General features: G+C 39.1%; 8 protein-coding genes across 8 annotated transcripts; 4 read left to right on the forward strand and 4 right to left on the reverse strand. All coding sequences in view use genetic code 12, as the record gives it.

The window, feature by feature from the left end:
* Positions 1 to 56: 56 nt before the first annotated feature.
* GLT1 (glutamate synthase (NADH)) lies at positions 57 to 6,443 on the reverse strand (the record flags this gene model as incomplete). Its single annotated transcript, XM_051816009.1, has 1 exon — positions 57 to 6,443. The coding sequence occupies one exon, from the start codon at positions 6,441 to 6,443 to the stop codon at positions 57 to 59; it is 6,387 nt and encodes a 2,128-aa protein (XP_051670606.1).
* Positions 6,444 to 8,671: 2,228 nt separating this feature from the next.
* On the forward strand, positions 8,672 to 9,775 carry CANMA_003799 (exosome non-catalytic core subunit; the record flags this gene model as incomplete). Its single annotated transcript, XM_051816010.1, has 1 exon — positions 8,672 to 9,775. One exon carries the CDS (start codon positions 8,672 to 8,674, stop codon positions 9,773 to 9,775), a length of 1,104 nt encoding a protein of 367 aa, XP_051670607.1.
* A 446-nt stretch (positions 9,776 to 10,221) lies between these two features.
* Positions 10,222 to 14,256, forward strand: CANMA_003800 (putative ubiquitin-specific protease; the record flags this gene model as incomplete). The annotated part of the gene is made up of 1 exon (XM_051816011.1): positions 10,222 to 14,256. One exon carries the CDS (start codon positions 10,222 to 10,224, stop codon positions 14,254 to 14,256), a length of 4,035 nt encoding a protein of 1,344 aa, XP_051670608.1.
* A 149-nt stretch (positions 14,257 to 14,405) lies between these two features.
* Positions 14,406 to 15,457, forward strand: CANMA_003801 (uncharacterized protein; the record flags this gene model as incomplete). Its single annotated transcript, XM_051816012.1, has 2 exons — positions 14,406 to 15,265; positions 15,319 to 15,457. The coding sequence occupies 2 exons, from the start codon at positions 14,406 to 14,408 to the stop codon at positions 15,455 to 15,457; spliced, it is 999 nt and encodes a 332-aa protein (XP_051670609.1).
* Positions 15,458 to 15,647: 190 nt separating this feature from the next.
* BUD6 (Bud6p) lies at positions 15,648 to 17,771 on the reverse strand (the record flags this gene model as incomplete). Its single annotated transcript, XM_051816013.1, has 1 exon — positions 15,648 to 17,771. The coding sequence occupies one exon, from the start codon at positions 17,769 to 17,771 to the stop codon at positions 15,648 to 15,650; it is 2,124 nt and encodes a 707-aa protein (XP_051670610.1).
* A 183-nt stretch (positions 17,772 to 17,954) lies between these two features.
* Positions 17,955 to 18,950, reverse strand: CANMA_003803 (uncharacterized protein; the record flags this gene model as incomplete). The annotated part of the gene is made up of 1 exon (XM_051816014.1): positions 17,955 to 18,950. One exon carries the CDS (start codon positions 18,948 to 18,950, stop codon positions 17,955 to 17,957), a length of 996 nt encoding a protein of 331 aa, XP_051670611.1.
* A 361-nt stretch (positions 18,951 to 19,311) lies between these two features.
* CANMA_003804 (uncharacterized protein) lies at positions 19,312 to 20,529 on the forward strand (the record flags this gene model as incomplete). The annotated part of the gene is made up of 1 exon (XM_051816015.1): positions 19,312 to 20,529. The coding sequence occupies one exon, from the start codon at positions 19,312 to 19,314 to the stop codon at positions 20,527 to 20,529; it is 1,218 nt and encodes a 405-aa protein (XP_051670612.1).
* A 110-nt stretch (positions 20,530 to 20,639) lies between these two features.
* On the reverse strand, positions 20,640 to 21,077 carry RPS23A (40S ribosomal protein uS12; the record flags this gene model as incomplete). Its single annotated transcript, XM_051816017.1, has 1 exon — positions 20,640 to 21,077. One exon carries the CDS (start codon positions 21,075 to 21,077, stop codon positions 20,640 to 20,642), a length of 438 nt encoding a protein of 145 aa, XP_051670613.1.
* Positions 21,078 to 21,523: the final 446 nt, after the last annotated feature.

A 21,523-nucleotide genomic window follows, 5' to 3' on the forward strand; every position in this document is an offset into this window, starting at 1 on the left:
TTCATCTTAAACGTAACCCTTATAAATGTTAATAAATATACAAAACTAATCTAAATTCAAGCATTTTCAGCAAGTTCTTCAAGCAACTTGTAACTTCTTTGTTCAATAGAACCATTCCCTGGCAACCTACTTGATCCCATCAAGTACTCATCAACTTCTCTAGCACACTGTCTTCCTTCTTGAATACCCCAAACAACCAATGATTGACCTCTTCTACAATCACCAGCGGCAAACAAATTGGAATCATTGTCCACTTTGTACACATTTGGATTAACTGTGGTGATGGTACCTCTTTTTGTCTTGTTAACTTCAAGATTGTCAGCATCAGGACCAACGAATCCCATGGACAATAACACAACATCAGCAGGGAAGAATTCTTCACTACCTGGAACTTCAGCCATTTGCCAAGCACCCAGGTCGGAACGTTTCCACTCAACTCTAACAGTCTTGATACCCTTGACTTTGCCATCTTCACCAATGAATTCCTTTGACAAGATGGAATATTCTCTGGGATCACTACCGTAGTGAGCAGAGACTTCAGTGTGACCGTAATCGACTCTAAAGACTCTTGGCCATTGTGGCCACGGGTTGTCCTTTGGTCTAGCTGAAGGTGGATGTGGCAACAACTCAAAGTTGGTGACTGATTTGGCGCCGTGTCTGGTCGATGTACCCAAACAATCGTTACCGGTATCACCACCACCAATAACAACAACGTGTTTACCTGCCAAAGTCTTGCGTACTTCTTCCAATTCATCATCCAATAGGGCTTTGGTGTTTTTGTGCAACAACTGCATGGCAAAACTGATATTTTCCAACTCTCTACCCGGAATCTTCAAGTCTCTTGGGATGGTGGAACCGACTGCGAAAACGACTGAATCAAAATTGGATTGCAACTCTGAAACAGTAATGTCTTCACCAACAGTGGTGTTACATACAAACTCGATACCTTCGGCAGCTAGCAAATCAGTTCTTCTCTTGACAATTCCCTTGTCCAATTTCATATTTGGAATACCGTACATCAATAAACCACCGGGTCTGTCACTTCTTTCATATACCGTAACTGAATGGCCAGCCTTGTTTAACTGATCAGCACAGGACAAACCAGCTGGGCCGGACCCGATAACTGCCACAGTCTTTCCAGTTCTATGAGTTGGGGGCTCTGGTTTAATCCAACCTTGTTCGAATCCATAATCGATAATGGCACATTCAACAGATTTAATATTGACAGGGTCTTCATTGATACCCAAAACACAAGCTCCGTTACATGGTGCAGGACAAATTCTACCAGTGAACTCGGGGAAGTTATTGGTCATCATTAACCTTTGCAAGGCATCAAACCACCTGTCATTAAACACCAACTCATTCCATTTAGGGATAACATTGGAGATTGGACAACCTGTGTCAGAAGTACAAAATGGAACACCACAATCCATACATCTAGCGGTTTCATATTTCAACTCGTCCTTGGTCAATCTCAGTGTCATTTCATTCCAGTCCTTGGTTCTCAGCTTGGCATCTCTATACTTTTCGTTTCTACGCTTGTACTTCATAAATCCCCTGACTTTATCCAATTTAACTGGCGCTTTCTTTTCAAACTCTGTATCAAAGATAGTGTCCTCAACATCGGCTACTTTGGGTTCATGATTCTTCTTTTCGTGAGATGGCCGGTGTACATGTCCTTTCTTGATCTTGTACGCTTCGCCGTTGGTAACATCCGATTCAGGATCTTCCTTGATTGACTTCATAAACTTGCTCAATTCCTTCTTCTTGGCCTCTTCAGCAAGTCTCTTTTCCTTCTCCAAAACCTTCTTGTAGTCATAAGGCAAGACCTTGACGAATCTTGGCAAGTACCTGTTAAAGTCATTCAAGATTCTATCAGCAACTTCTGACCCGGTGTAATGACGATGGTCTTCAATTAAGTTTCTCAAAAATGCAATTTCATCGGTTTCAGTGACGGATGAAAGTTCAACGTTTGCCTTGTTGACCTTATCGGTAAAGTCCTGTGCCATGTCCAACACATAAGCAATACCACCACACATACCGGAAGCAAAGTTTCTACCAGTTGAGCCAAGAACAACAACTCTACCACCTGACATGTATTCACAACCATGGTCACCCGTTCCTTCAGCGACAATAATAGCTCCAGAGTTTCTAACAGCAAATCTTTCAGCAGCAATACCTCTGACGAACGCAGAACCCGAAGTGGCACCAAAGAAGGCAGTATTACCAGCAATGATCTGGTCTTCTGCTTTGAATTTTGATTCAAGTGGTGGGTACACAATAATTCTACCTCCAGATAAACCTTTACCAATGTAATCATTGGCATCTCCTTCCAATTCTAATGTGACTCCTGAAGCTAAGAAAGCACCAAATGATTGACCGGCTGAACCAGTGACATTGACATGAATGGTGTCGTGAGGCAAACCTTGTTCACCAAACGTCTTGGACACTCTATACGACAAGGTAGTACCCAAAGAACGATCAGTGTTGACAACCTCACAATCAATAGTGACTGGCAACCCTTTGGCCAAGGTCAACTCAGACTCATCAATCAATTTGTTATCAACTCTGATGTGCAACTTGTGATCTTGCTTTCTAACACAGTGGGTAGCAACACCTGGTCTAATAGTATGAGCAGGAGTAAGAATTGGTGATAAATCAATATTGGCATTTTTGGTGTTTCTAAAGTCTTCTCTAACCTTTAATTTTTCGGCTCTTCCAACCATTTCAGCAACAGTTCTAAAACCCAAGCTAGCCATAAATTGCCTCAAATCATTTGCCATGTAGTAGAAAAAGTTGATGACGTGCTCTGGAGTACCTTCAAACTTTCTTCTCAATTCAGGGTCTTGAGTGGCAATACCAACTGGACAAGCACCAGTGTGACATTTTCTCATATAGATACAACCCATGGCAATCAATGGAGTCGTTGCAAATCCCCACTCCTCAGCACCCAACAAACATGCAATTGCAATATCCCTACCGGTTCTCAATTGACCATCAGTTTGTAAAACAACTCTTCCTCTCAAGTCGTTCAAAACTAATGTCTGGTGAGATTCAGCTAATCCCAACTCCCAAGGTAAACCTGCATATTTGATAGAGGTCAATTTAGCAGCACCGGTACCACCATCACCTCCAGAAATCAAGATATTTTCCGAGCCAGCTTTGGCAACACCTGCGGCAACAATACCAACACCAACCTCAGAGACCAACTTCACTGAAGTTCTAGCTCTTGGGTTTGAACATTTCAAGTCATACAACAATTGTTTCAAGTCTTCGATGGAATAGATATCATGATGGGGAGGAGGAGAGATCAAACCAACACCTGGAGTCGAGTGTCTAGTTTTACCAATTTCGGCAGACACTTTGTGGCCTGGTAATTCACCACCTTCACCAGGCTTGGCTCCTTGAGCCATTTTGATTTGTAACTCATCAGCATCAGCCAAATAGTATGATGTAACACCAAATCTACCAGATGCAACTTGCTTGATAGCTGATCTCATGGTGTCACCATTTTCATTTACTTGAGAACGAGCGGCATCTTCACCACCTTCTCCTGTGTTGGACTTTCCTCCCAATCTGTTCATAGCAACAGCTAATGTCGAGTGTGATTCCATTGAAATGGAACCATAGGACATGGCACCGGTGAAGAAACGGCGCACAATTTCAGTCCATGGTTCAACTTGGTCAATTGGCACTGGCGTTGAAGACTCAAAGTCAAAGTCTAACAAACCACGCAATGTACAGTTTCTTACTGCTTCATTCTCCTTCTTGCAATAAGCATCAAAGGCTCTTTCATTCTTGTTACGAACTGCATCTTGCAATGACGCAATTGCGGCAGGGTCGTTGATATGGGCGTCACCACCGTCTCTCCAATGGTACTCACCAGTTTCTGGCAAACCAATTGGCTTAACGGTATCTCTCGTTGGGTATCCCCTTTCATGCAAAGTGAATGCATCTTGAGCAATATATTCAAATGTAACACCCTTGATTCTAGATGCAGTACCAGCAAAACATTTATCAATAACTGAGTTGTCAATACCAAGAGCTTCAAAGATTTGTGCACCTTTATAAGATGCTAAAGTTGAGATACCCATCTTGGACATGACTTTCAAGATACCGGCATCGATTGACTTTTTGTAATTGTCAATCACTGTTTCTTCAGTTAATGATTCATCTTTCAAAAGACCTTGTCTTTTCATTCTAACCAAGGTCTCCATGGCCAAGTAAGGGTTGATACCATCGGCACCGTAACCAACCAAACAACAAGCATGATGTACTTCTTTGGCTTCCTGGGTTTCAATAATCAACGCAACCTTTGAACGTTGCTTTTGTCTAACCAAGTGGTGGTGGACGGCACCAACTGCAATCAATGCAGAAATTGGTAACCTATCAGCACAGGTGGCAAGATCACTCAATATGATGATTTGATTATCATCAGCTATAGCCTTTGAAGCGGCCTGGCAAATTCTATCAATAGTGCTGATGTAACCTTGTATGCCTTCAGACTTTTCAAAGGTAATGTCAATGGTAGCAACTGACCAAGTAGGGTAAACTTTTTCAATGTTTTGGATTGCCAATAATTCACTATTAGTCAAGATTGGTGACTTCAATAACAATCTATTCAATTGATCTGGCTTCATTTCCAAAAGATTTCCCTGAGGACCAACGTAGCACTCCAAGGACATAACAATCTTTTCTCTAATAGGATCGATTGGTGGGTTAGTGACTTGAGCAAACAATTGGCGGAAATATTCATACAATAACTTGGGTTGTTCAGAAATACAAGCCAAAGCGTTATCATTACCCATAGAGCCCAATGCCTCGTTACCCTCAGCCATTGGAGCCAACACAAACAAGACTTGTTCGTGAGAGTAGCCCGATGCCACCAATCTTGGGTCGGTTTGGATAGTCAAGTCGGTATCGATTGGCTTTGTATTCAAGTTTATATTTCTGGACTCAAATTTTTCCGACAAATCCTTTAATGAAATCATGTTGGCCAATACCCAACTCTTGAAATCAAATCTGGAAGCAACACCGTTTTTCAACTCTCTGTCATCAACAATTCTACCTTCCTTGGTGTCAACCAACAACATTCTTCCTGGTTGTAATCTTCCCTTTTGTAAAACCTTTTCCGGTTCAATGCTAATGACACCAACTTCAGAAGCGCAAATCATTCTGTCATCATCGGTAACGTAGTATCTACATGGTCTCAAACCATTACGGTCCAAGTTAGCACCACAGTATCTGTCATCGGCAAACGTGAACAAAGCAGGACCATCCCATGGTTCCATCAAACAAGCGGCCCATTCATAGAATGCCTTCTTTTTTGGGTCAATGTATTCATCGTTTTGCCAAGCTTCAGGAATCATCATCATGACGGCTTCAGGTAATGAAACTACACCATTGACAACCAATAATTCCAACACGTTATCAAAAGCAGCAGAATCTGAACCACCCTCCTCGATGATTGGAAATAATTTGTCCATTTCTTCGCCAAACAATTTGGATTTCATAACACCTTCTTTAGCTCTCATCCAATTCTTGTTACCCCTCAAAGTGTTGATCTCACCATTGTGAGCTGCCAATCTCAAAGGTTGTGCTCTATCCCAAGAGGGGAAAGTGTTTGTTGAGAACCTTGAGTGAACCAAGGCAAAGTGTGATTCGTATTCAGCATTGACCAAATCGTGGTAATAAGCGTAAACTTGATTTGGAGCTAATTGACCTTTGTATACTATAGTTTTTGACGAAAGCGAACAGATGTAGAACCAATTGTGTAACCCAATAGTATGGGATGATTGTTTTCTCAAAATAAATAATCTCTTTTCAAAGTCTTGTTGATATTTTGCAACAAACTCGTCTTCATCCACATCTAAACCCAAAGTTTCCTTCAAAACAACTGCTGGTTGCAAGATGTATGGTTCTCTTGACAACGACGCTGGGCCCAAGATTGACGAGTCGTGTGGTACTTTTCTCCATCCCAATACTTTCAAATCCAAAGAATCGGCAATGTTTTCAAATGTCTTTTTAGACTTGTCAAAAACAGCATCATCCTTCTTGAAGAATAAGTTACCCACACCATATTGACCTTTTCTTGGTAAAGTGACATTGCAATGGTATTGAAACTCGCGTTGTAAGAATTTGTGAGGAATTGAACTTAATAAACCAGCACCATCACCATCTTTGGGATTCAACTCACCCCCTCTGTGGGTCATGTTACATAACAAGTTTTTTGCATCAGATACTATTTTATGAGATGGAGAACCTTTCAAGTGACAGGTGAAACCGACACCACAGGCATCTTTTTCCAATTCAGGATTGTAAAGTCCCTTTGCTATAGGCAAAGAAGAAGCCCATGATTTGTTTTCTGGTACCTCGTCATAGTGGTAGATATTGGTTTCGCTAAACTCCTTTTGCGGTAAGTATGAGGATGAGGATGTACTCATTTAAATATCCTTTTTATTTGTAGTGAAATGTAGTAGTAAGTTAGTTGTAGGAATAAACTGGTTACTTGGGCAAAGTTTTCAATGTGTATTTTCAATTGTAATCAAAAAACCAACCACTCTCTATCAATGAAGGAATACCTATGTTAAAAGGGATAAAAAGAAGGAAGGAAGGAAGAAGAAGAAGAAGAAGAAGAATAACAAAAGGAAATGGGATGAAATTTTTTTTCTTTAAATTTCTAATGTTTTTGATTTTTGAATATTTTGAATATTCTGAATATTCTGAATACTGTTGTTTGTGGGTTTTGGGGAACAAAAAACAAGCAAAACAAATTTCTTTGTTGATAGAGTGTGGTATAGGGTTAATATATGCACAAAGTAAAGAGAGGTGGTTCTACAATTGGAATATATTGGGGAAATTAAACACACACAAAAGAAGTAGAAATAGAGTATGGTTGGGTGTCGTTTGTTCTGAGTAATCTGGAGTGCTTCATTATCTGGCGGTGCTCTCTCTTGGGTGAGTATGGATGAAACAACTATTTTTATTTTTAGTCTTGTAGTTAATTAATAGATAAGAGAGATAAACAATTATAAGTATTGGAAAGCTATGGATAGCACCATATATCACACTTTTATGGTAATTGCTTACCCAGTCATCTCACTGTCATTGAAGAGTATCCACTGTTGGACTATAGCGTCTACCTCGGGTGGTTGTTTGTCTTCCTCCCTATAATGAGATTTAAAACTGGTAATTGTTTTTTTCACCCTTTGGAAATTGATCTATTTTTTTGTTATTTTTGTGTCGTCTAAGAAAATAAAATAAAAAACTTTGTTTTAATCTAAAGCCAATCAGGTGTTGTTAATTTATAAAACCACTTTATATTTTTTAAACCAGTCACGTGTACCCCTCTTTTATCTTTTTGGACCAAAGGAAATAATATCTCTTGTTTCGACCGCCCCCTCCCCCCGATCTTCCTCGTAGTTCTTCTAATAACTGCTAGATCAGATCAGGTTATATATTTATATAAGGAGAGAAGAGATTCCGTATATCCTTTACATATATTTGTCTGTACTATACTTTTCTTTACAAGAGTTGTGATCTCAGTTATAACAACCAAAATAGACTTTACTGAAAAAGGATAAATCACCCACTAGATCTAACTGTCTATTTACAAGAGTTAATTATACATTATCATACATATCAAATGGGTCAATCACAAGCTGTTATTGTAGAGTTCCTAAGGATTTAAATTATGTGGTATTGGCATCTCTCTCTTTCTCTTAATTCAATCACTTCGGCAGAAACCGGCTTGCAAACTCATTTCCGCAGACCCTAAACCGAGTCAAGACAAAAAACGTGGAGTTTTGTGATTCTAATGAGTCATGGTCCTCACCAATATAGAGAACCATATGCAAACGAAAAAAAACAGAATGAATCGAAAAAAATTCTATTTCCGTCAATCAGAGGGACAATTGTTGTCACTTGTTATTACCTAAATCCAAAATTACTAAACAAAGTTCATTTTATCTGGGGAGGAAAATTTGCATATTGCATGTGATTTTACATTACTACTCTGAGCGAAAACGGCCTTTGATGAATGATTGAGAGTTTCCATGGCAGCTTCCTTAGGATTCAGCCCCACTTTGAGCTTTTTCCTCTAGACCACTTCCTTTGCTTCTGTTCGGACGGTTGTGTACTGCTCTGTTGTGCTGTTCTATTGTTTTTCACTCTCTCCCACAAGCCCATTTTAATTTTTTGTTTTAAGAAAAGTATCTTTCATTGCGTAAAATAACTTGTAGAAGAAAACCTATACTAATCATTTTACTAGTGTCTTGTTCTATGGCCTGTAGTTTTAAATTCTCATTGTTGATCAAATACATACATAACTTCGGTGAGTCAACCGGCGGAGAATTTTTGCAACAAAACTAAACAAAAGCTATTCCCAAAGGGTAAGATGTCATGAAGTGCCTTTTCCCAATATAATAATAAAAGTCACAACAAAGTGTTGAACTGCTTGTATTACTAACCCTTAGTTATATGACAGATTTCCCAGAAGGTGTGTTAATGTACATAATTACATAGTGTCTTGTGTCGCGTCAGTGCTTAATCCGACATTGAATAAAGAACGACACTTTGTGTGCACTACCCAATTTTCAGCTCATCAAAATATTTTTACATTGACAGAATATACACAGCTCTACCCTATTACTAAAGCTGCAATCATATTCCAATGGCAGAACTAAAACAGGTTTCTTTCACTCCAGATGTATTGGCAAGAATAGCCCCGGACGTCTCTCTACAACGTCATCTATCCATTGGAATAAGACCCAATTTGCGCAATTTTACCGAATTTAAAGCAGTTGATTTTGGTAACAGTTCTCAATTACAGCAAAATGAAAACAACATCTTTGCATCATCTATTGTGAAAAGTGGATCTACTACCGTAATTACTACCATAAGTCTAGGTATTGTCGAAGATTTGGGCAATAAGCACAAACAACAGCATGAAGACTTTGCCACTGTTTACCCCCAGGTTGAAATACTTCGAGGTAGAGCCGGTGCACCGACAGATGAAGAAATGATCATCAGTCAAGATTTATTTGAAACTTTTAGACATTGCAAAGTTATCCCCCAAGAAAGTTTGAATATTGATAATATTGGCATCAAGATTAAAGATGAAGAAACTGGCGAGGAAAAAATATTGTATGCCGACTTGAATGAATCACAATGGCAATATGTCAATTTGTCAAGCATGCATAGTAAACCATTCCAGTTTGTCTTATTGGCCAACACTAAAGTCTACCTGAAAGAGGTTTCCACAAACTCAATCTTTGATTTATGTTTTGCTTCGATTTTGAAAGCATTGCAAGATTTGAAGTTACCTAGATGCTACGTTAATGATTCAATAAGTACCAAGATTTCCATCAGATCCAGAAAATCAAATGCAAGAGGCTTGGTGGATACGAATAAAGGCGTTTTGAATTTAGATTTGAGACTAGAGTCACAATCTCAATTACAACTAAATGTAAAGCCGGGTACTATATCAAGTAATTTTGGTGTGATTAAACTAGACAAGAAAAGGAGCAAAAACGCTGAACAAGGTGGAGATGATGACAGTATGGTTGTAGATAATGACGACGAAAATACTGAACCAATTTTGTTGACTGACTTGGAAGGTGAAGCAGAAGAATCGACCATATTGTCAAGGATCTCCGTTGTTAATAATTCGCAAACGATAAACAAGATTAGTCTAGTCAGTAACGGTGATGTTACATTAGAGACCCTTAGGCGGGCCCTCGATGTAGCAAAACAAAGATCTAGCTTGTATAGTTAATAAATTGAAAGCATCTAATTGCTGCTTGTCATTTTTAAAGTGTCGCGACATCAGAAATTGTGGCAAAAAAAATATAAAATTAATTCGTAATTCAACATGAAGAAGAAGAAGAGGAAGACGCGCAACTAAAATCCTTCTTTTTTTTCCCCTTCACGTTTACATATTATTCTATTTTTCTGTCCTTCAACGTTTACTGTGATATTTGCAACACCAGAGATTTGATTACTACAATTGAGTTACACCGCAATTATTATTCCAATCGGGTTTTACTTTATTAACAATTGGGATATTACACGTCTGTTGAGTGAGTGGCTACTCTATACAAAGAAGAGGAAAGCAGCAATCTTTTGCACCGGTACAGGGAAAACGACTATCTATCACGAACGTATTCATTATTGTCGTACAAACAGATCAAGCATAGGTTAAATATCCTCCCATAAACCATTATGCTTAATGAAGAAAACGAAGAGATCACAAGTTACACCGCCATTAAGGACAACGAAGGAGAACCTTTGTCGTCTTCTGCAAATTCCGTCAAATCATCTACATTAGAAAAGTCCCCAGTAGAACACATTACAGACCAAGATTCAAATCAGGAGAGAAATGTCGCAGATAACAGTGAAGAACTGAACAATGACTTGGAAAACAGACGTCAGTTGATCAAAACTTTATTGAATGATCGGGATTGGCAGGAAGGTGACAACTGTGTAGTAATTCCCAAATCATTCCTTGATTCATTTTTTGATGATTCAGCAACATCACTTGAAGACTTAAGAGAAAAGATTGGACCCATAGATTTTCAAAGTATAGTGGACCATTCAGGATTCCTTTTTTCCACTGAAAGTGAACATGTAGCTACAATTGGCATTTCCAACAACATTTACCAACATCTTTCTGACTGGTTTAAGATAAAAGGACAACCTGTTAGAAGACCGCTTATCACCAACACTGAAAAGGGTATTTTGGAAATTGAGAGGTGGCCGCCTATGTTTTGGATTCACTATGTTGGTAAAAAGACGCATCAACCAACTTACTTTCGTAGTGGATATACGAGACACAATAATCATAGTAACCCGGAGAATGAAGACCCGGTGTATATTTCCATATCGAGAAACAATACATTTAAAGACCTATTAGAGTTCATCAGAGACCAAGTTGTTAAAGCACCAAGAAGATCAATTGATGATTTCCGATTATGGTTCATTTCAGGTAATAAGGAAAACGAATTATCGTACATGATTACAGCAACAAATTTTGTTTACAAAATTCCCAACAAGAATGTGGTACCTCCAACAATTTACAGCAAAAAGTTGGCTTCAGAAGGTGTGGATAAAAGTGTTTATCACTTGGTGGTTGAATACAAGGAAAAGAGCAATCTCCAATTTCCAATTGATGCATTTGTCCAGTCACACGCCAGCACCTTATCTGATAGTAAGGACAATTTTGGTGGCCATATGGGTCTATCTAATTTGGGAAACACTTGCTATATGAATTCTGCATTGCAATGTTTGCTACATGTACCTGAAATAAATCAATATTTTTTCCACAACATATACCAGAAAGAACTAAACCTGGATAACCCGCTAGGATACAATGGAGATGTTGCTAATGCTTTTGGATCCTTGTTGAAACAAGCTTTTGATCCGGCAAAGGCTTCGTCTAGTATGTCGCCGCGTGAATTTAAACATACCATAGGCAGATACAGCTCCATGTTTTCAGGCTATTTGCAACAAGATTCGCAAGAGTTGTTGAGCTGGTTACTAGATGCGTTGCATGAGGATCTAAATCGTATTCAAAAGAAGCCGTATTGCGAGAAGCCGGAATTAAAGGATGACGAAGTCGATGATAAACAAGCCATAGCACGGTTATCTGAAACGTGTTGGAACCAACACAAACAAAGAAACGACTCAGTAATTACTGACTTGTTTACCGGGTTGTACGAGTCAATATTGGTGTGCCCTGACTGCGGTAAGACGTCTATAACATTTGACCCGTTTAATGATTTGACGTTGCCTTTACCTATCAATAAGAAATGGTATCATACTTTTACAATTGTTGACTTATCTCCCGATGGAAAGCTTGCAAACAGGATCATGAAACTTGAAGTAGAGTTGAAAACCACTTCCAACTATGATGATTTGGTCAAGTATTTGTCAAATTTTCTCAGTGTTGCTCGAGATGATTTGTACTTGTATGAAGTGTTCCAACATGGTATCTATGCGGACTTTCAAAAAAATAATATCAAGAATAAGTTTTTGCCTATAAGTGAAATCATCAAGGATGCCGATGATGTCGTTGTCTATATCATTCCCCATGACCCTGAAAGCGAAGTGGTTATCCCGGTGTTCAATGTAGTCCAAAATGATGATACGCTGTACCGTATGGGAAATTATTTTGGTATCCCACTATTCATTACCCTCAAGAAAGATCAGCTAAACAGTTTTGGAGCTATTAGGCAAAAGCTATTGGAAGCTGCTTCTGTCTTGACAAATGTTGATCTTATTGGTGAATATGAGGCAATCAAGCAAAACAATGAGAATTACACTGAAAAGAAATTCTACAGCAAGCTGGATTTCCCGTTGATCACTAGCATGGGTGTGGAAGGCGAGGAGGAAACAGTTGGTGAAAATGGTTACGACAGTGATGTTTCATTGGCCAACCCATACGTTGATGCCGATTTCGGATTCAAGATAAAGTATATTTATGATAGTACGCATGAAATACCAAGCAGCAAGTATCGGTCCAGTTTTAGTTCCAATAATAGCTTTGGAACACGCCCAACGACAACTGTTCATGTGCCTTTACACAAGCCTGCGATTAGTAACTACAAGGTGTTGTCTGATCAATTGCCTCCGCTGAAGAGGAGCTATTATCATTCGTTGAAGGGTAACCTGGGGGGTGAAAAGGCTCCAATAGAAGATGACAATGCAGTGGATGATATTACGGAGGAAGGTAAGCATGCAGTGGTTGATGACTACTTGATCCTGCGTTCAACTACACCCATGGTCTTGCCTTTGGGAAGAGATGAATGGAGCGATAATGAAGCGGTAGTTTCAATTGATGAAGGTGACGAGGAGCCACAACCACAACAAGATGTTGCCATTAAACTGGAACTGGCACTGGATGCTGGCGAAACTAATTCAACCTTTGAGCAAGGTTTCGCTCCGAACTTACCGCCACGAAATCAGCAATATTCTCATTTAACCTTGTCAGATACGGAAAGCGAAGGAATGCTTGGTTCAAGCTCGTTTATGCCTCCTCAAACTGGCTATCCTGACTCCACCAAACCATCAAATATTAACTCGCCATTGGAGACAAATTTTGCCGATGAGGAAGCTCAAGAGTCGCATTCGAAGTTGGTTACAAGAAATTCAATTTTATTATGTGATTGGAACAAAGATGTCTATTCAAAACTATTTGGAGACCCTGTTTTGATTACTTGGGACTCCAACCTGATTCCACAACTCGTCAACCAAGAATTGGCAGTAAACAAAGCAAGGTTCGAACGTCAGCGTAAGAGTAAGATTACTTTGGTAGATTGCTTGAAAAGTTTTAGTACTCCTGAAGTGCTTGGTGAACATGATTTATGGTATTGCCCTCGCTGTAAAGACCATAAGCGAGCTACAAAATCGATTCAAATTTGGTCCACGGGTGATATTTTAACTATCCATTTAAAGAGATTTCATAGTGCTCGTGCATTCAGTGACAAGATTGATATTGTTGTTGACTTTCCCATCGAAGGATTGGACATCGGTCCATATGTGGCGAACCCAACAATACAAGAAAAAGATTGTATTTACGACTTGATTGCTGTTGATAATCACTATGGAGGATTGGGCGGTGGTCATTATACTGCATCAGTGAAGAACTTTAAGGATGATAAATGGTACTATTTCAATGATAGTAGAGTCACTGAGATTAGCAATACAGACGAGCTCATATCAAGTGCTGCTTATTTACTTTTCTATCGCAGAAGGAGGCCAGCTAATGAGTCATTGGGTGGTGAAGGTTTGCGTGATATCCTCAAAAGGGGAGAAGAAGAATACAAATTAAAAGCTATTGAAAAGCAAGTAGCCATCACCGATTTGCAAAATCTGATTGAAAGGTATTACACGGCTTTACGATTCAACCAGAACCAGGATGGTGAGGTGGATTATGAGAGTGAGGAAAAGTTGAATGGTGAAGCCGCTGTCGATGATAAGAGCAGTAGTGAAGAAGACGAAGTCTCGAGGAGAGCCAGAAGACAGAGAGTGTTACTGAAGGAAGGGGATGATGGGGTGAGCTCGTTGCGTCACAGCAATAGTAAAAGACAGAAAATGAACTCGAGTCCTCCTGAAGATGCAGATATACTGTCTGAAAACTCAGATGGTTCCAGTCCTGTGAATACGAGTGTAGTACAGGCGGATGCTGACAAGGGGGTATCTTTAACAAGCAAAGGTGTTGAAGCAGAAGAAGAGCTGTCTGGGCTGGAATTAGTGTAGCTGATAGAACGGGGTATTGATCATCTGTAGCTAAAAGTAATGAATAGAGTAGATTCCCAGAGTTTCAACCAATCGGTAGCGCTTAATATCAAAAACGAACATCTTTCATCTGAAACTCACTACAATTTACGGCATCTGTACTTCATCAAATGAGTGTGTCACAACTTGTCGCCGAGATAAACCAAACGTACCAAGCAAACAAGCAAAAGAAGTATGAAACTTTGACTAAACTACTATCGGTGAACCCAGCAGAGAACGGCTATATATCATCGATTTATAACAGTACCACCAATCCATCAACACCTCAAACATCATACGACGACGATTGGCCAGCATTTGCCTCAGTTGTGTCTAGCTTTGTTAAACTTTGCACTGAGATAGACCCATGGTCTGTCTTACAATCGTTTGATTTATTTACAACATATCTCAACGATTTATCCATTGCATTCAACAACAACAACTATGGTTGGCTTTTATCAGGTGTCATCAAATCAACAATTGGGTTGGTAACACCATGGGCATTACAATTGGATACACAAATGTTTTTCAAAGAGCATGGCGGTAAATATCGGTTAAATTACATTGCTAGTGTGATTTTGAAAATCTTCAACAATATTCGTATAAATGATTCAAACGTGTACAAGAAATCAATCATACTATATTTGGGAAATAAGCTTTGTTTCATCTACTGGAAATTGGATAATCCCTTGCTTTGTCGCAATATTTTTAGTAACATGAATAACACCAGTTTACAATTGACCGATTTTCCCATAACGGAACAATTAAAGTATCGATACTATCTTGCCCGTTATTATTTTATCAAATACGAATTGATTGAAAGTTTTGAACTATTGAAATGGTGCTTAACTAGAACCAATAGTGGGAAGAATCAACAATTGATACTTGAACTATTTGTTCCTATAAGTTTGGTTATTGGTAAAACCCCCAATTTTACCAATTTGAAACAATCACAGGCGAATAACCAATACGTGGTGAAATTTTTATCCATGTATGAAGAGATGTCAAGAGTTATACGGCCAGGTGATTATGAATCATTTAAAGCCCTTGTGCAACAGAATTACCAATATTTGAAAAGCAAAAATTTGTTGCTTTTAATGAACAAGATGGAGATTTTGATTTATCGCAATTTGGTGAAAAATTGTTGGAAAATCTTGGGGAGGCAAACTACATTAAACTATAACCTTGTACCATTACCAAAAGACATCTACTTTAAAGAAAACCTATTTGTTACTTTAATTGATTCAAATTTGATAAAGGGTAAATTAACTACTAATAAATCAGTGGTGTTGAGTAAAAATGAGCCATTTCCAAGAGTGTTTGACATATATGTAAAGCGTTATAAACCCAAGCTGGTAAATCAGTGGATGTGATTATATAATTCCAAATGAATTCTTCAAGTTTTCTTCATCACGTTGCTTTCGTAAATTTTCAATTTCTTCAATCCCTCCTGATTTCTTTAACCTATTATCGTCAACAAAATCACCCAATTCTTCTTGAAACTTGTTTAACTGGGACAATTGTCTCTCACGTTCTCTAAGCTTCTCTGCTCGCTCAATAGCTTCTAACCTGCTTTCATGATCTGGGTTTAGTTGAGCAATATCAACTAAAAGTTGTCCTTGGATATCTTGCAAATTTTCACCAGGTTCAGGAATATGCAAATTGGCCATAACTTTATTACGCTTAGATGATGCACCTTTGCTCTGCTCAATTGAGCATTGTTCAATTAGTTCATAAGTTTCATGAATCTTTTGTAAATCCTCTTGTAAATCATTGGTTAAATCGTCTTGTAATTTGAAAAATTGTTGTTCTTCGCAAACTTTATCCAACTCGGATTCCCAAATTTTCTTCCAAATTGACTTTTCATTACCAATAAAGTTTGTCATCTCGTCAAGTGATTTCTTTGCATTGGCAATTTCTTTTGTTATATGTTTCAATTGTTTCTCACCAACTCGAACTCCTCTTTGAGCAACATCTTTTCTCATTTCCTCCATCAAGTCTTGTAAATCGTCAACTTTGGTTAACAATGCATCAGAGTCGTCAGATAACTTGGAATGACACGATTCCATATATATTCTGTTTGAATCCTGTGAGACTTCCACATTGGAATCTTGAAACTTCTTCAATTGACTGGAGATGTTTGCGAGCACTTGTTTAAATGCTTCTGTCGAAGACTTGTTCATCTGCTTAATCACACGAAGCTCATTTTCAACTCTCGTCATCTCCTTTCGATCAAGTACATCCAATGAGGTGGTGGCTCTGCTGGATGTTGAGCTTGATGGTGCTGCTGCTGCTGCTGCTGCTGCTGCTGCTGGGACCTCAATTGACGAAATAGAAGTTTGGACATTCTTGACGATGTCATTATTCATGGCTTCAATTCTCTCAAAAAGAGTTTCAATTTTCGAGCTCAAATCATTGATTGATTTACTTTCCGAATCCTCCTCATTCAAACACAACAATGACCCATTTTTGACATCACCAATAGATTGTTCCTCCAACTCGTAAAAAACTTTCGTCTGTGCATCCTGAATGTAAATATCGGGAAAATTACCTGAACCTGGTGAGTAGGCAAATCTTTCAACAAATACTAACCGTATAGAAGCTAGCGTTATTGGTGCAGCAAGGCTGGATCTTCTTGTCTTTTTGCCTATCTTCAAAAATACGTAAATTTCTGGTTCGTTCACCAGCTCATCCTTTGACATTGAATTATTTGCTGATATATTGGGGGATTTAGGTATGCTTGTAGGAAGGGCTGGTGATGCATCATAGCCTCCATTATTGTTGTTAGGTTGATGGGTGAGTTTAGCATATTGGTATGCGCTAAATCTTTTACTGGCACGACGTTGCATTGCATCACCGTTTTGAAGTTGGAGCAATGCGTCAGTCTGAGGCTTACTTGATGTTAAATATGACTCCCGGTGCACTGTGCCATTATTAACAGAAGCTCGTGGTTGTTCCACCAGTTTAACTGCAGCATTCACCGTAGATGACATCGGCTCAGGACGACTAGCCCCTATGCTTTGACTTGATGGCTCGTCATTGCTCTCTTGACTTCTACTTCTCAGTTCTTCTCTAGCACGTTCTTGTGATATAATCTTGGCACGAGCCTGCTTCGCTTTTAGGTTCTGTAATAGTGTGACAATAATATTTCTAATATTGGGTAAAAACCGATCAAGATTCTCCTGTGATGGGGCTTCGCTCAATGCCGCTTCCAAAATGGTCCTCAACGCTTGTGGCACATTTCCAAGATCAGATGTATCGATCCCACTATTTGTAAATGCCTTTGTTGCTGCTCTGAAGTCATTTCCCAATTTGACATATGCATCCGACACAAACTTGTCATCGGCTTCTTGTTTAGCCCATTGTGTTAAGCTCTCCAACAAGTGTTTGGTCGATACCAATAATCTCGTGACACATGATTCGATAGTGTGCAATGACTTTCTTTTATGGCTATTAATCAAAGTTTCAGAAGAGCGGACTGAAGATGATGATGACATTGCTAAACAGTACGGGTTGTGTGAAGAATGGTGGTCGTGGTCGTCGTACGTATTTGATTTGTTTGATTTATTTGATCTGTTTGATCTGTTTGATTTTCCGTTTTGTTATTTTTTTTGTTACTTAACAAAATTCAAAACTTTGAGGGAATACATTAAACGATTACACCTAGATGCTCTATTTATCTACGCCCATTCAGGTTTTGGCTCACTTCTACCTCTCCAATTGCCTCTGTAATTGCCTCTTCCTCTGCCTCTGTAGTTTCCTCTTCCTCTTCCTCTTCCTCTTCCTCTGCCGCCTCTAGCACCGGACTCTCCAAAAGTATCAAAATTTAAGCTTCTCTCCTCGGCCCATCTATTCCTGTTATTTCCCCTTTCTTCGGTTGATGAGGAAATTGAATCAAAGAATGATGACTGTTTGTTGTACTTGGGGGCTTCACCTTCTTCTTGTGCTTCTCTATGAAATTTAGCATTCGATTGTTCAAAGTCAAAATCCTCTTTGAAGTCTAGGTCCTTAGTCTGCGACTCTCTTGATGCTCTGGAGTTCTTAGATGGCCTTGACTCGGGTTGAGATTGTGCCACTTCTTTGTCATTTTCAACATTTTCCTTTTCTGATCTGTTAGGTTCTGGAACTGTGCCCGGTTGTGACTCAGCCACATCAGCAGTCTTTGTAGGTGGTTTCTCTGTGCTGGTTTTTGTAGGTTGTTGGGGTCCACTTGGTGAAGCTACAGATTCTGCTGCTGCTGTTTCAGTTGGACCTGTTGCTGCTTGCGCTGGACTTGGTCCAGGTTTTACATTTGCAGTCGTTGCAGAAGGTTTCTGCTGGAACGTTTGCGGTGGTTGTGGTGGTTGTTGTTGTTGTGAAGTTGGAGTTGGACCAGGAGGATAAAACCCTGACGTTCCCACTGGCTGAGGGGGATATATTGGTCTCACTTGTTCAATAGGGACATCTAAAACCGATAAATCTTCCACATCATTACCTCTAAATACAACATAATCATAGATGTCGTTTCCTGGTGGAACTTCCAAATGCGGTTGACCCAACCTTCCTTCAGTACCAAACATTCTCACTGATCTCAATGCAATTGTAGCATCGTCGGCATTGATGCTTTCTAAAATACCGACATACCTTAAATTCTTTTTAGAAATTAAGGAAATGGTTTTACCAACAAAATCAGACATGGTGTTGTAGTGTTGTTGGTATATACGTGTGAGTGAATGTGTGTTTGGTTTTTGTTAAATTCTCTCGTTTGGTGAAAATTTAAAAATCTCAAGTAAGTCACGTGAAAGGCGAAGAAGACGAAAGGGTTGGACAAAGGCTAAGAGTAGTTGCTGAGGAGAGATAGAGGGTGGGTCATTGAATGGTTGGAGTATATGTGGTTGAAGAAAGGGAAGGGATGTGAGATAGGACGTGAGTGGTGGAGGAGACAGCAAACACTCACATACTATGAACTAAACGTTCACCAAAAAATAAAAAGAAAAATAAATCTGATCAGTGAATATTATCAACTCTCAACCCACATCACCATCGCCATCATCATCAATGTCAGACATAGACCAGGAAATCCATACGGAAGCAACAGTGCCCTCTAATAACCAGGAAGTGGATAAGGATGTAGAAGCATCCAGAGAAACGCAAGAAGGTCAGGACAGTGGAGAACTGCAAGAAGGACATGATGGGGAGGAAATGCATAGAGAAGATACCACTGAAGCCAGCCCAGCATATGGTTCGGAGGATGAAGATAAGGTAATTAGCTCGATCAAGGCAAAGAAAATTGCCAATACTGATGAGAGATTCAACACACACAAGAAATTGATTAGAAGATCCAAACCACATGTGAGTATTAATAATGATGATGATGATGAGAGTTACCCCATCAGCAATGACCAGCCATCTCAAGAGTTCAAAGATGATCTTAACCCACAACAAAGAAGACGTTTGGAGTTGGAAGAAAAAATGACGGCAGCTATTAAAGTCAAGTCCAATAGAAGAAGAAAAGCCGATGAAGATGACATTGAAAGGATGCAAGACGATAAAATTGAGCATTTGAAGGAGCAAATGATTAATGCGGCAAATTTGGATGTGGAAAAGAATTCGCAAGGACAAATTGCTACTGAGAAATTGAAACTATTGGAAGACGTGTTGAATATCTTATCGAGGGCTGATTTGGCGGAGTCCATTTTAGATAACAATTTATTGGAAGCAGTACGATTATGGTTGGAACCGTTACCCGATGCCAGTATGCCAGCTTATCAAATCCAAAAGGAACTAATAAATTCCTTGCAAGCATTGCCCATCAAGACTGATCATTTAGTAGCTTCGGGTATTGGTAAAGTGCTTGTATTTTACCAAAGATCAAAAAGAACAGAACCGCTGTTGAAAAAGGTTGTTGACCGTTTAATTGGTGATTGGACAAGACCAATCTTGAACAAGTCCGATTCCTACAAGGACAGATCAATACAGTTTGGTGAATACAACAAAGCAAGATACTCGAATAAATTATCCAGTGGTAATAAACAAACAGCACCAAAGACGTTATACGAACAAAATGCCGAAAGAAGGAAAAGAGCTGCTATTCCAACAGCTAGAACTGCTGCTTACAAGATTGCTCCTAGAGTTGATCCTAACTTGTTAGCCAGAGGTAGAGGTTCTGACGAAAGGTTCAAGAAGTTGAACCAAAAATTGACCTCGATGGGTACTAGAAGGAAAGTAACAAAGAAAGGTGGTCCATCTATAGAAGGTAGAGATTTAAGTATTTAGTAGTAATCTTACGTATTCCCTCCGTCTGCTAGCTCATTACTTTAAATGACTTTATATATTAAAGACCAGTACCTAATCCTATTATACATTTCGTAAACTCCTAAAGCTCCTCACGATCTTGGCTTTTCCTTCTTTTCTTTCCACAAGGCCAATAAAGAGACACCAGATACTTTAACAACCTTGAATCTAACACCTGGAATATCACCCTTTGCCTTACCTCTTCTACCGAAACCAGCCAACAAGACTTCGTCATTTTCATCGACGAAGTTCAAACAACCATCATTTGGAACGAAGGCGGTGACTCTCTTACCGTTCTTGATTAATTGAACTCTAACACACTTTCTGATAGCAGAGTTTGGTTGTTTTGATTCAACACCAATCTTTTCCAAGACAATTCCCTTGGCGTGAGATGAACCTCCAAATGGTGACGATTTGAAAGCGGTACCCAACAATCTAGCCTTATAAGCTTGATCGGCCCATCTGTTGTTTCTTCTGTGAACTCTTAACTTTCTAGCTGAGTTAAGTCCTCTTGGTTTACCTTTTCCCATTGTTGATTGTTGGAGGAAGTAAGTGGTAAAGAGTTTGAGTTTTGGAAAAATGAAAACTTTTGTAGAAGACAGTCAAAAAGGTGAGGAGTGCGTGCGCGCGCAAAACAATTGCAAATTAGGGTTGTAGCCCTATAACAACTGATAAGAGATTGGTAGCATTTCAATTATGAAAGAGAGACATGCAAGATATTAACAAGCCTATTTGTGTTATGCTGTAATATCCTCAGTTTGCCTTGTAGTATACGTTTATTACGATATTGGCTATTCGTATATGAACAACACTAATGACTTACTGTAATATTAGTTAATATCAACTGGTTATAGATCTGATTGTTACAGGTGTTAAAAAAGCGTATAGTCGCTGTTAATCAAGTACAGCTATCCTACTCTATTTAAGCTACTTTGGTGATCAACTTACCATTTGGCTTTTCACCAACAAACAATTG

The sequence above is a fragment of the Candida margitis genome (assembly GCF_024628925.1).
Source record: "Candida margitis strain CBS 14175 chromosome Unknown scaffold65, whole genome shotgun sequence".
Lineage (NCBI taxonomy): Eukaryota > Fungi > Ascomycota > Pichiomycetes > Serinales > Debaryomycetaceae > Lodderomyces > Lodderomyces margitis.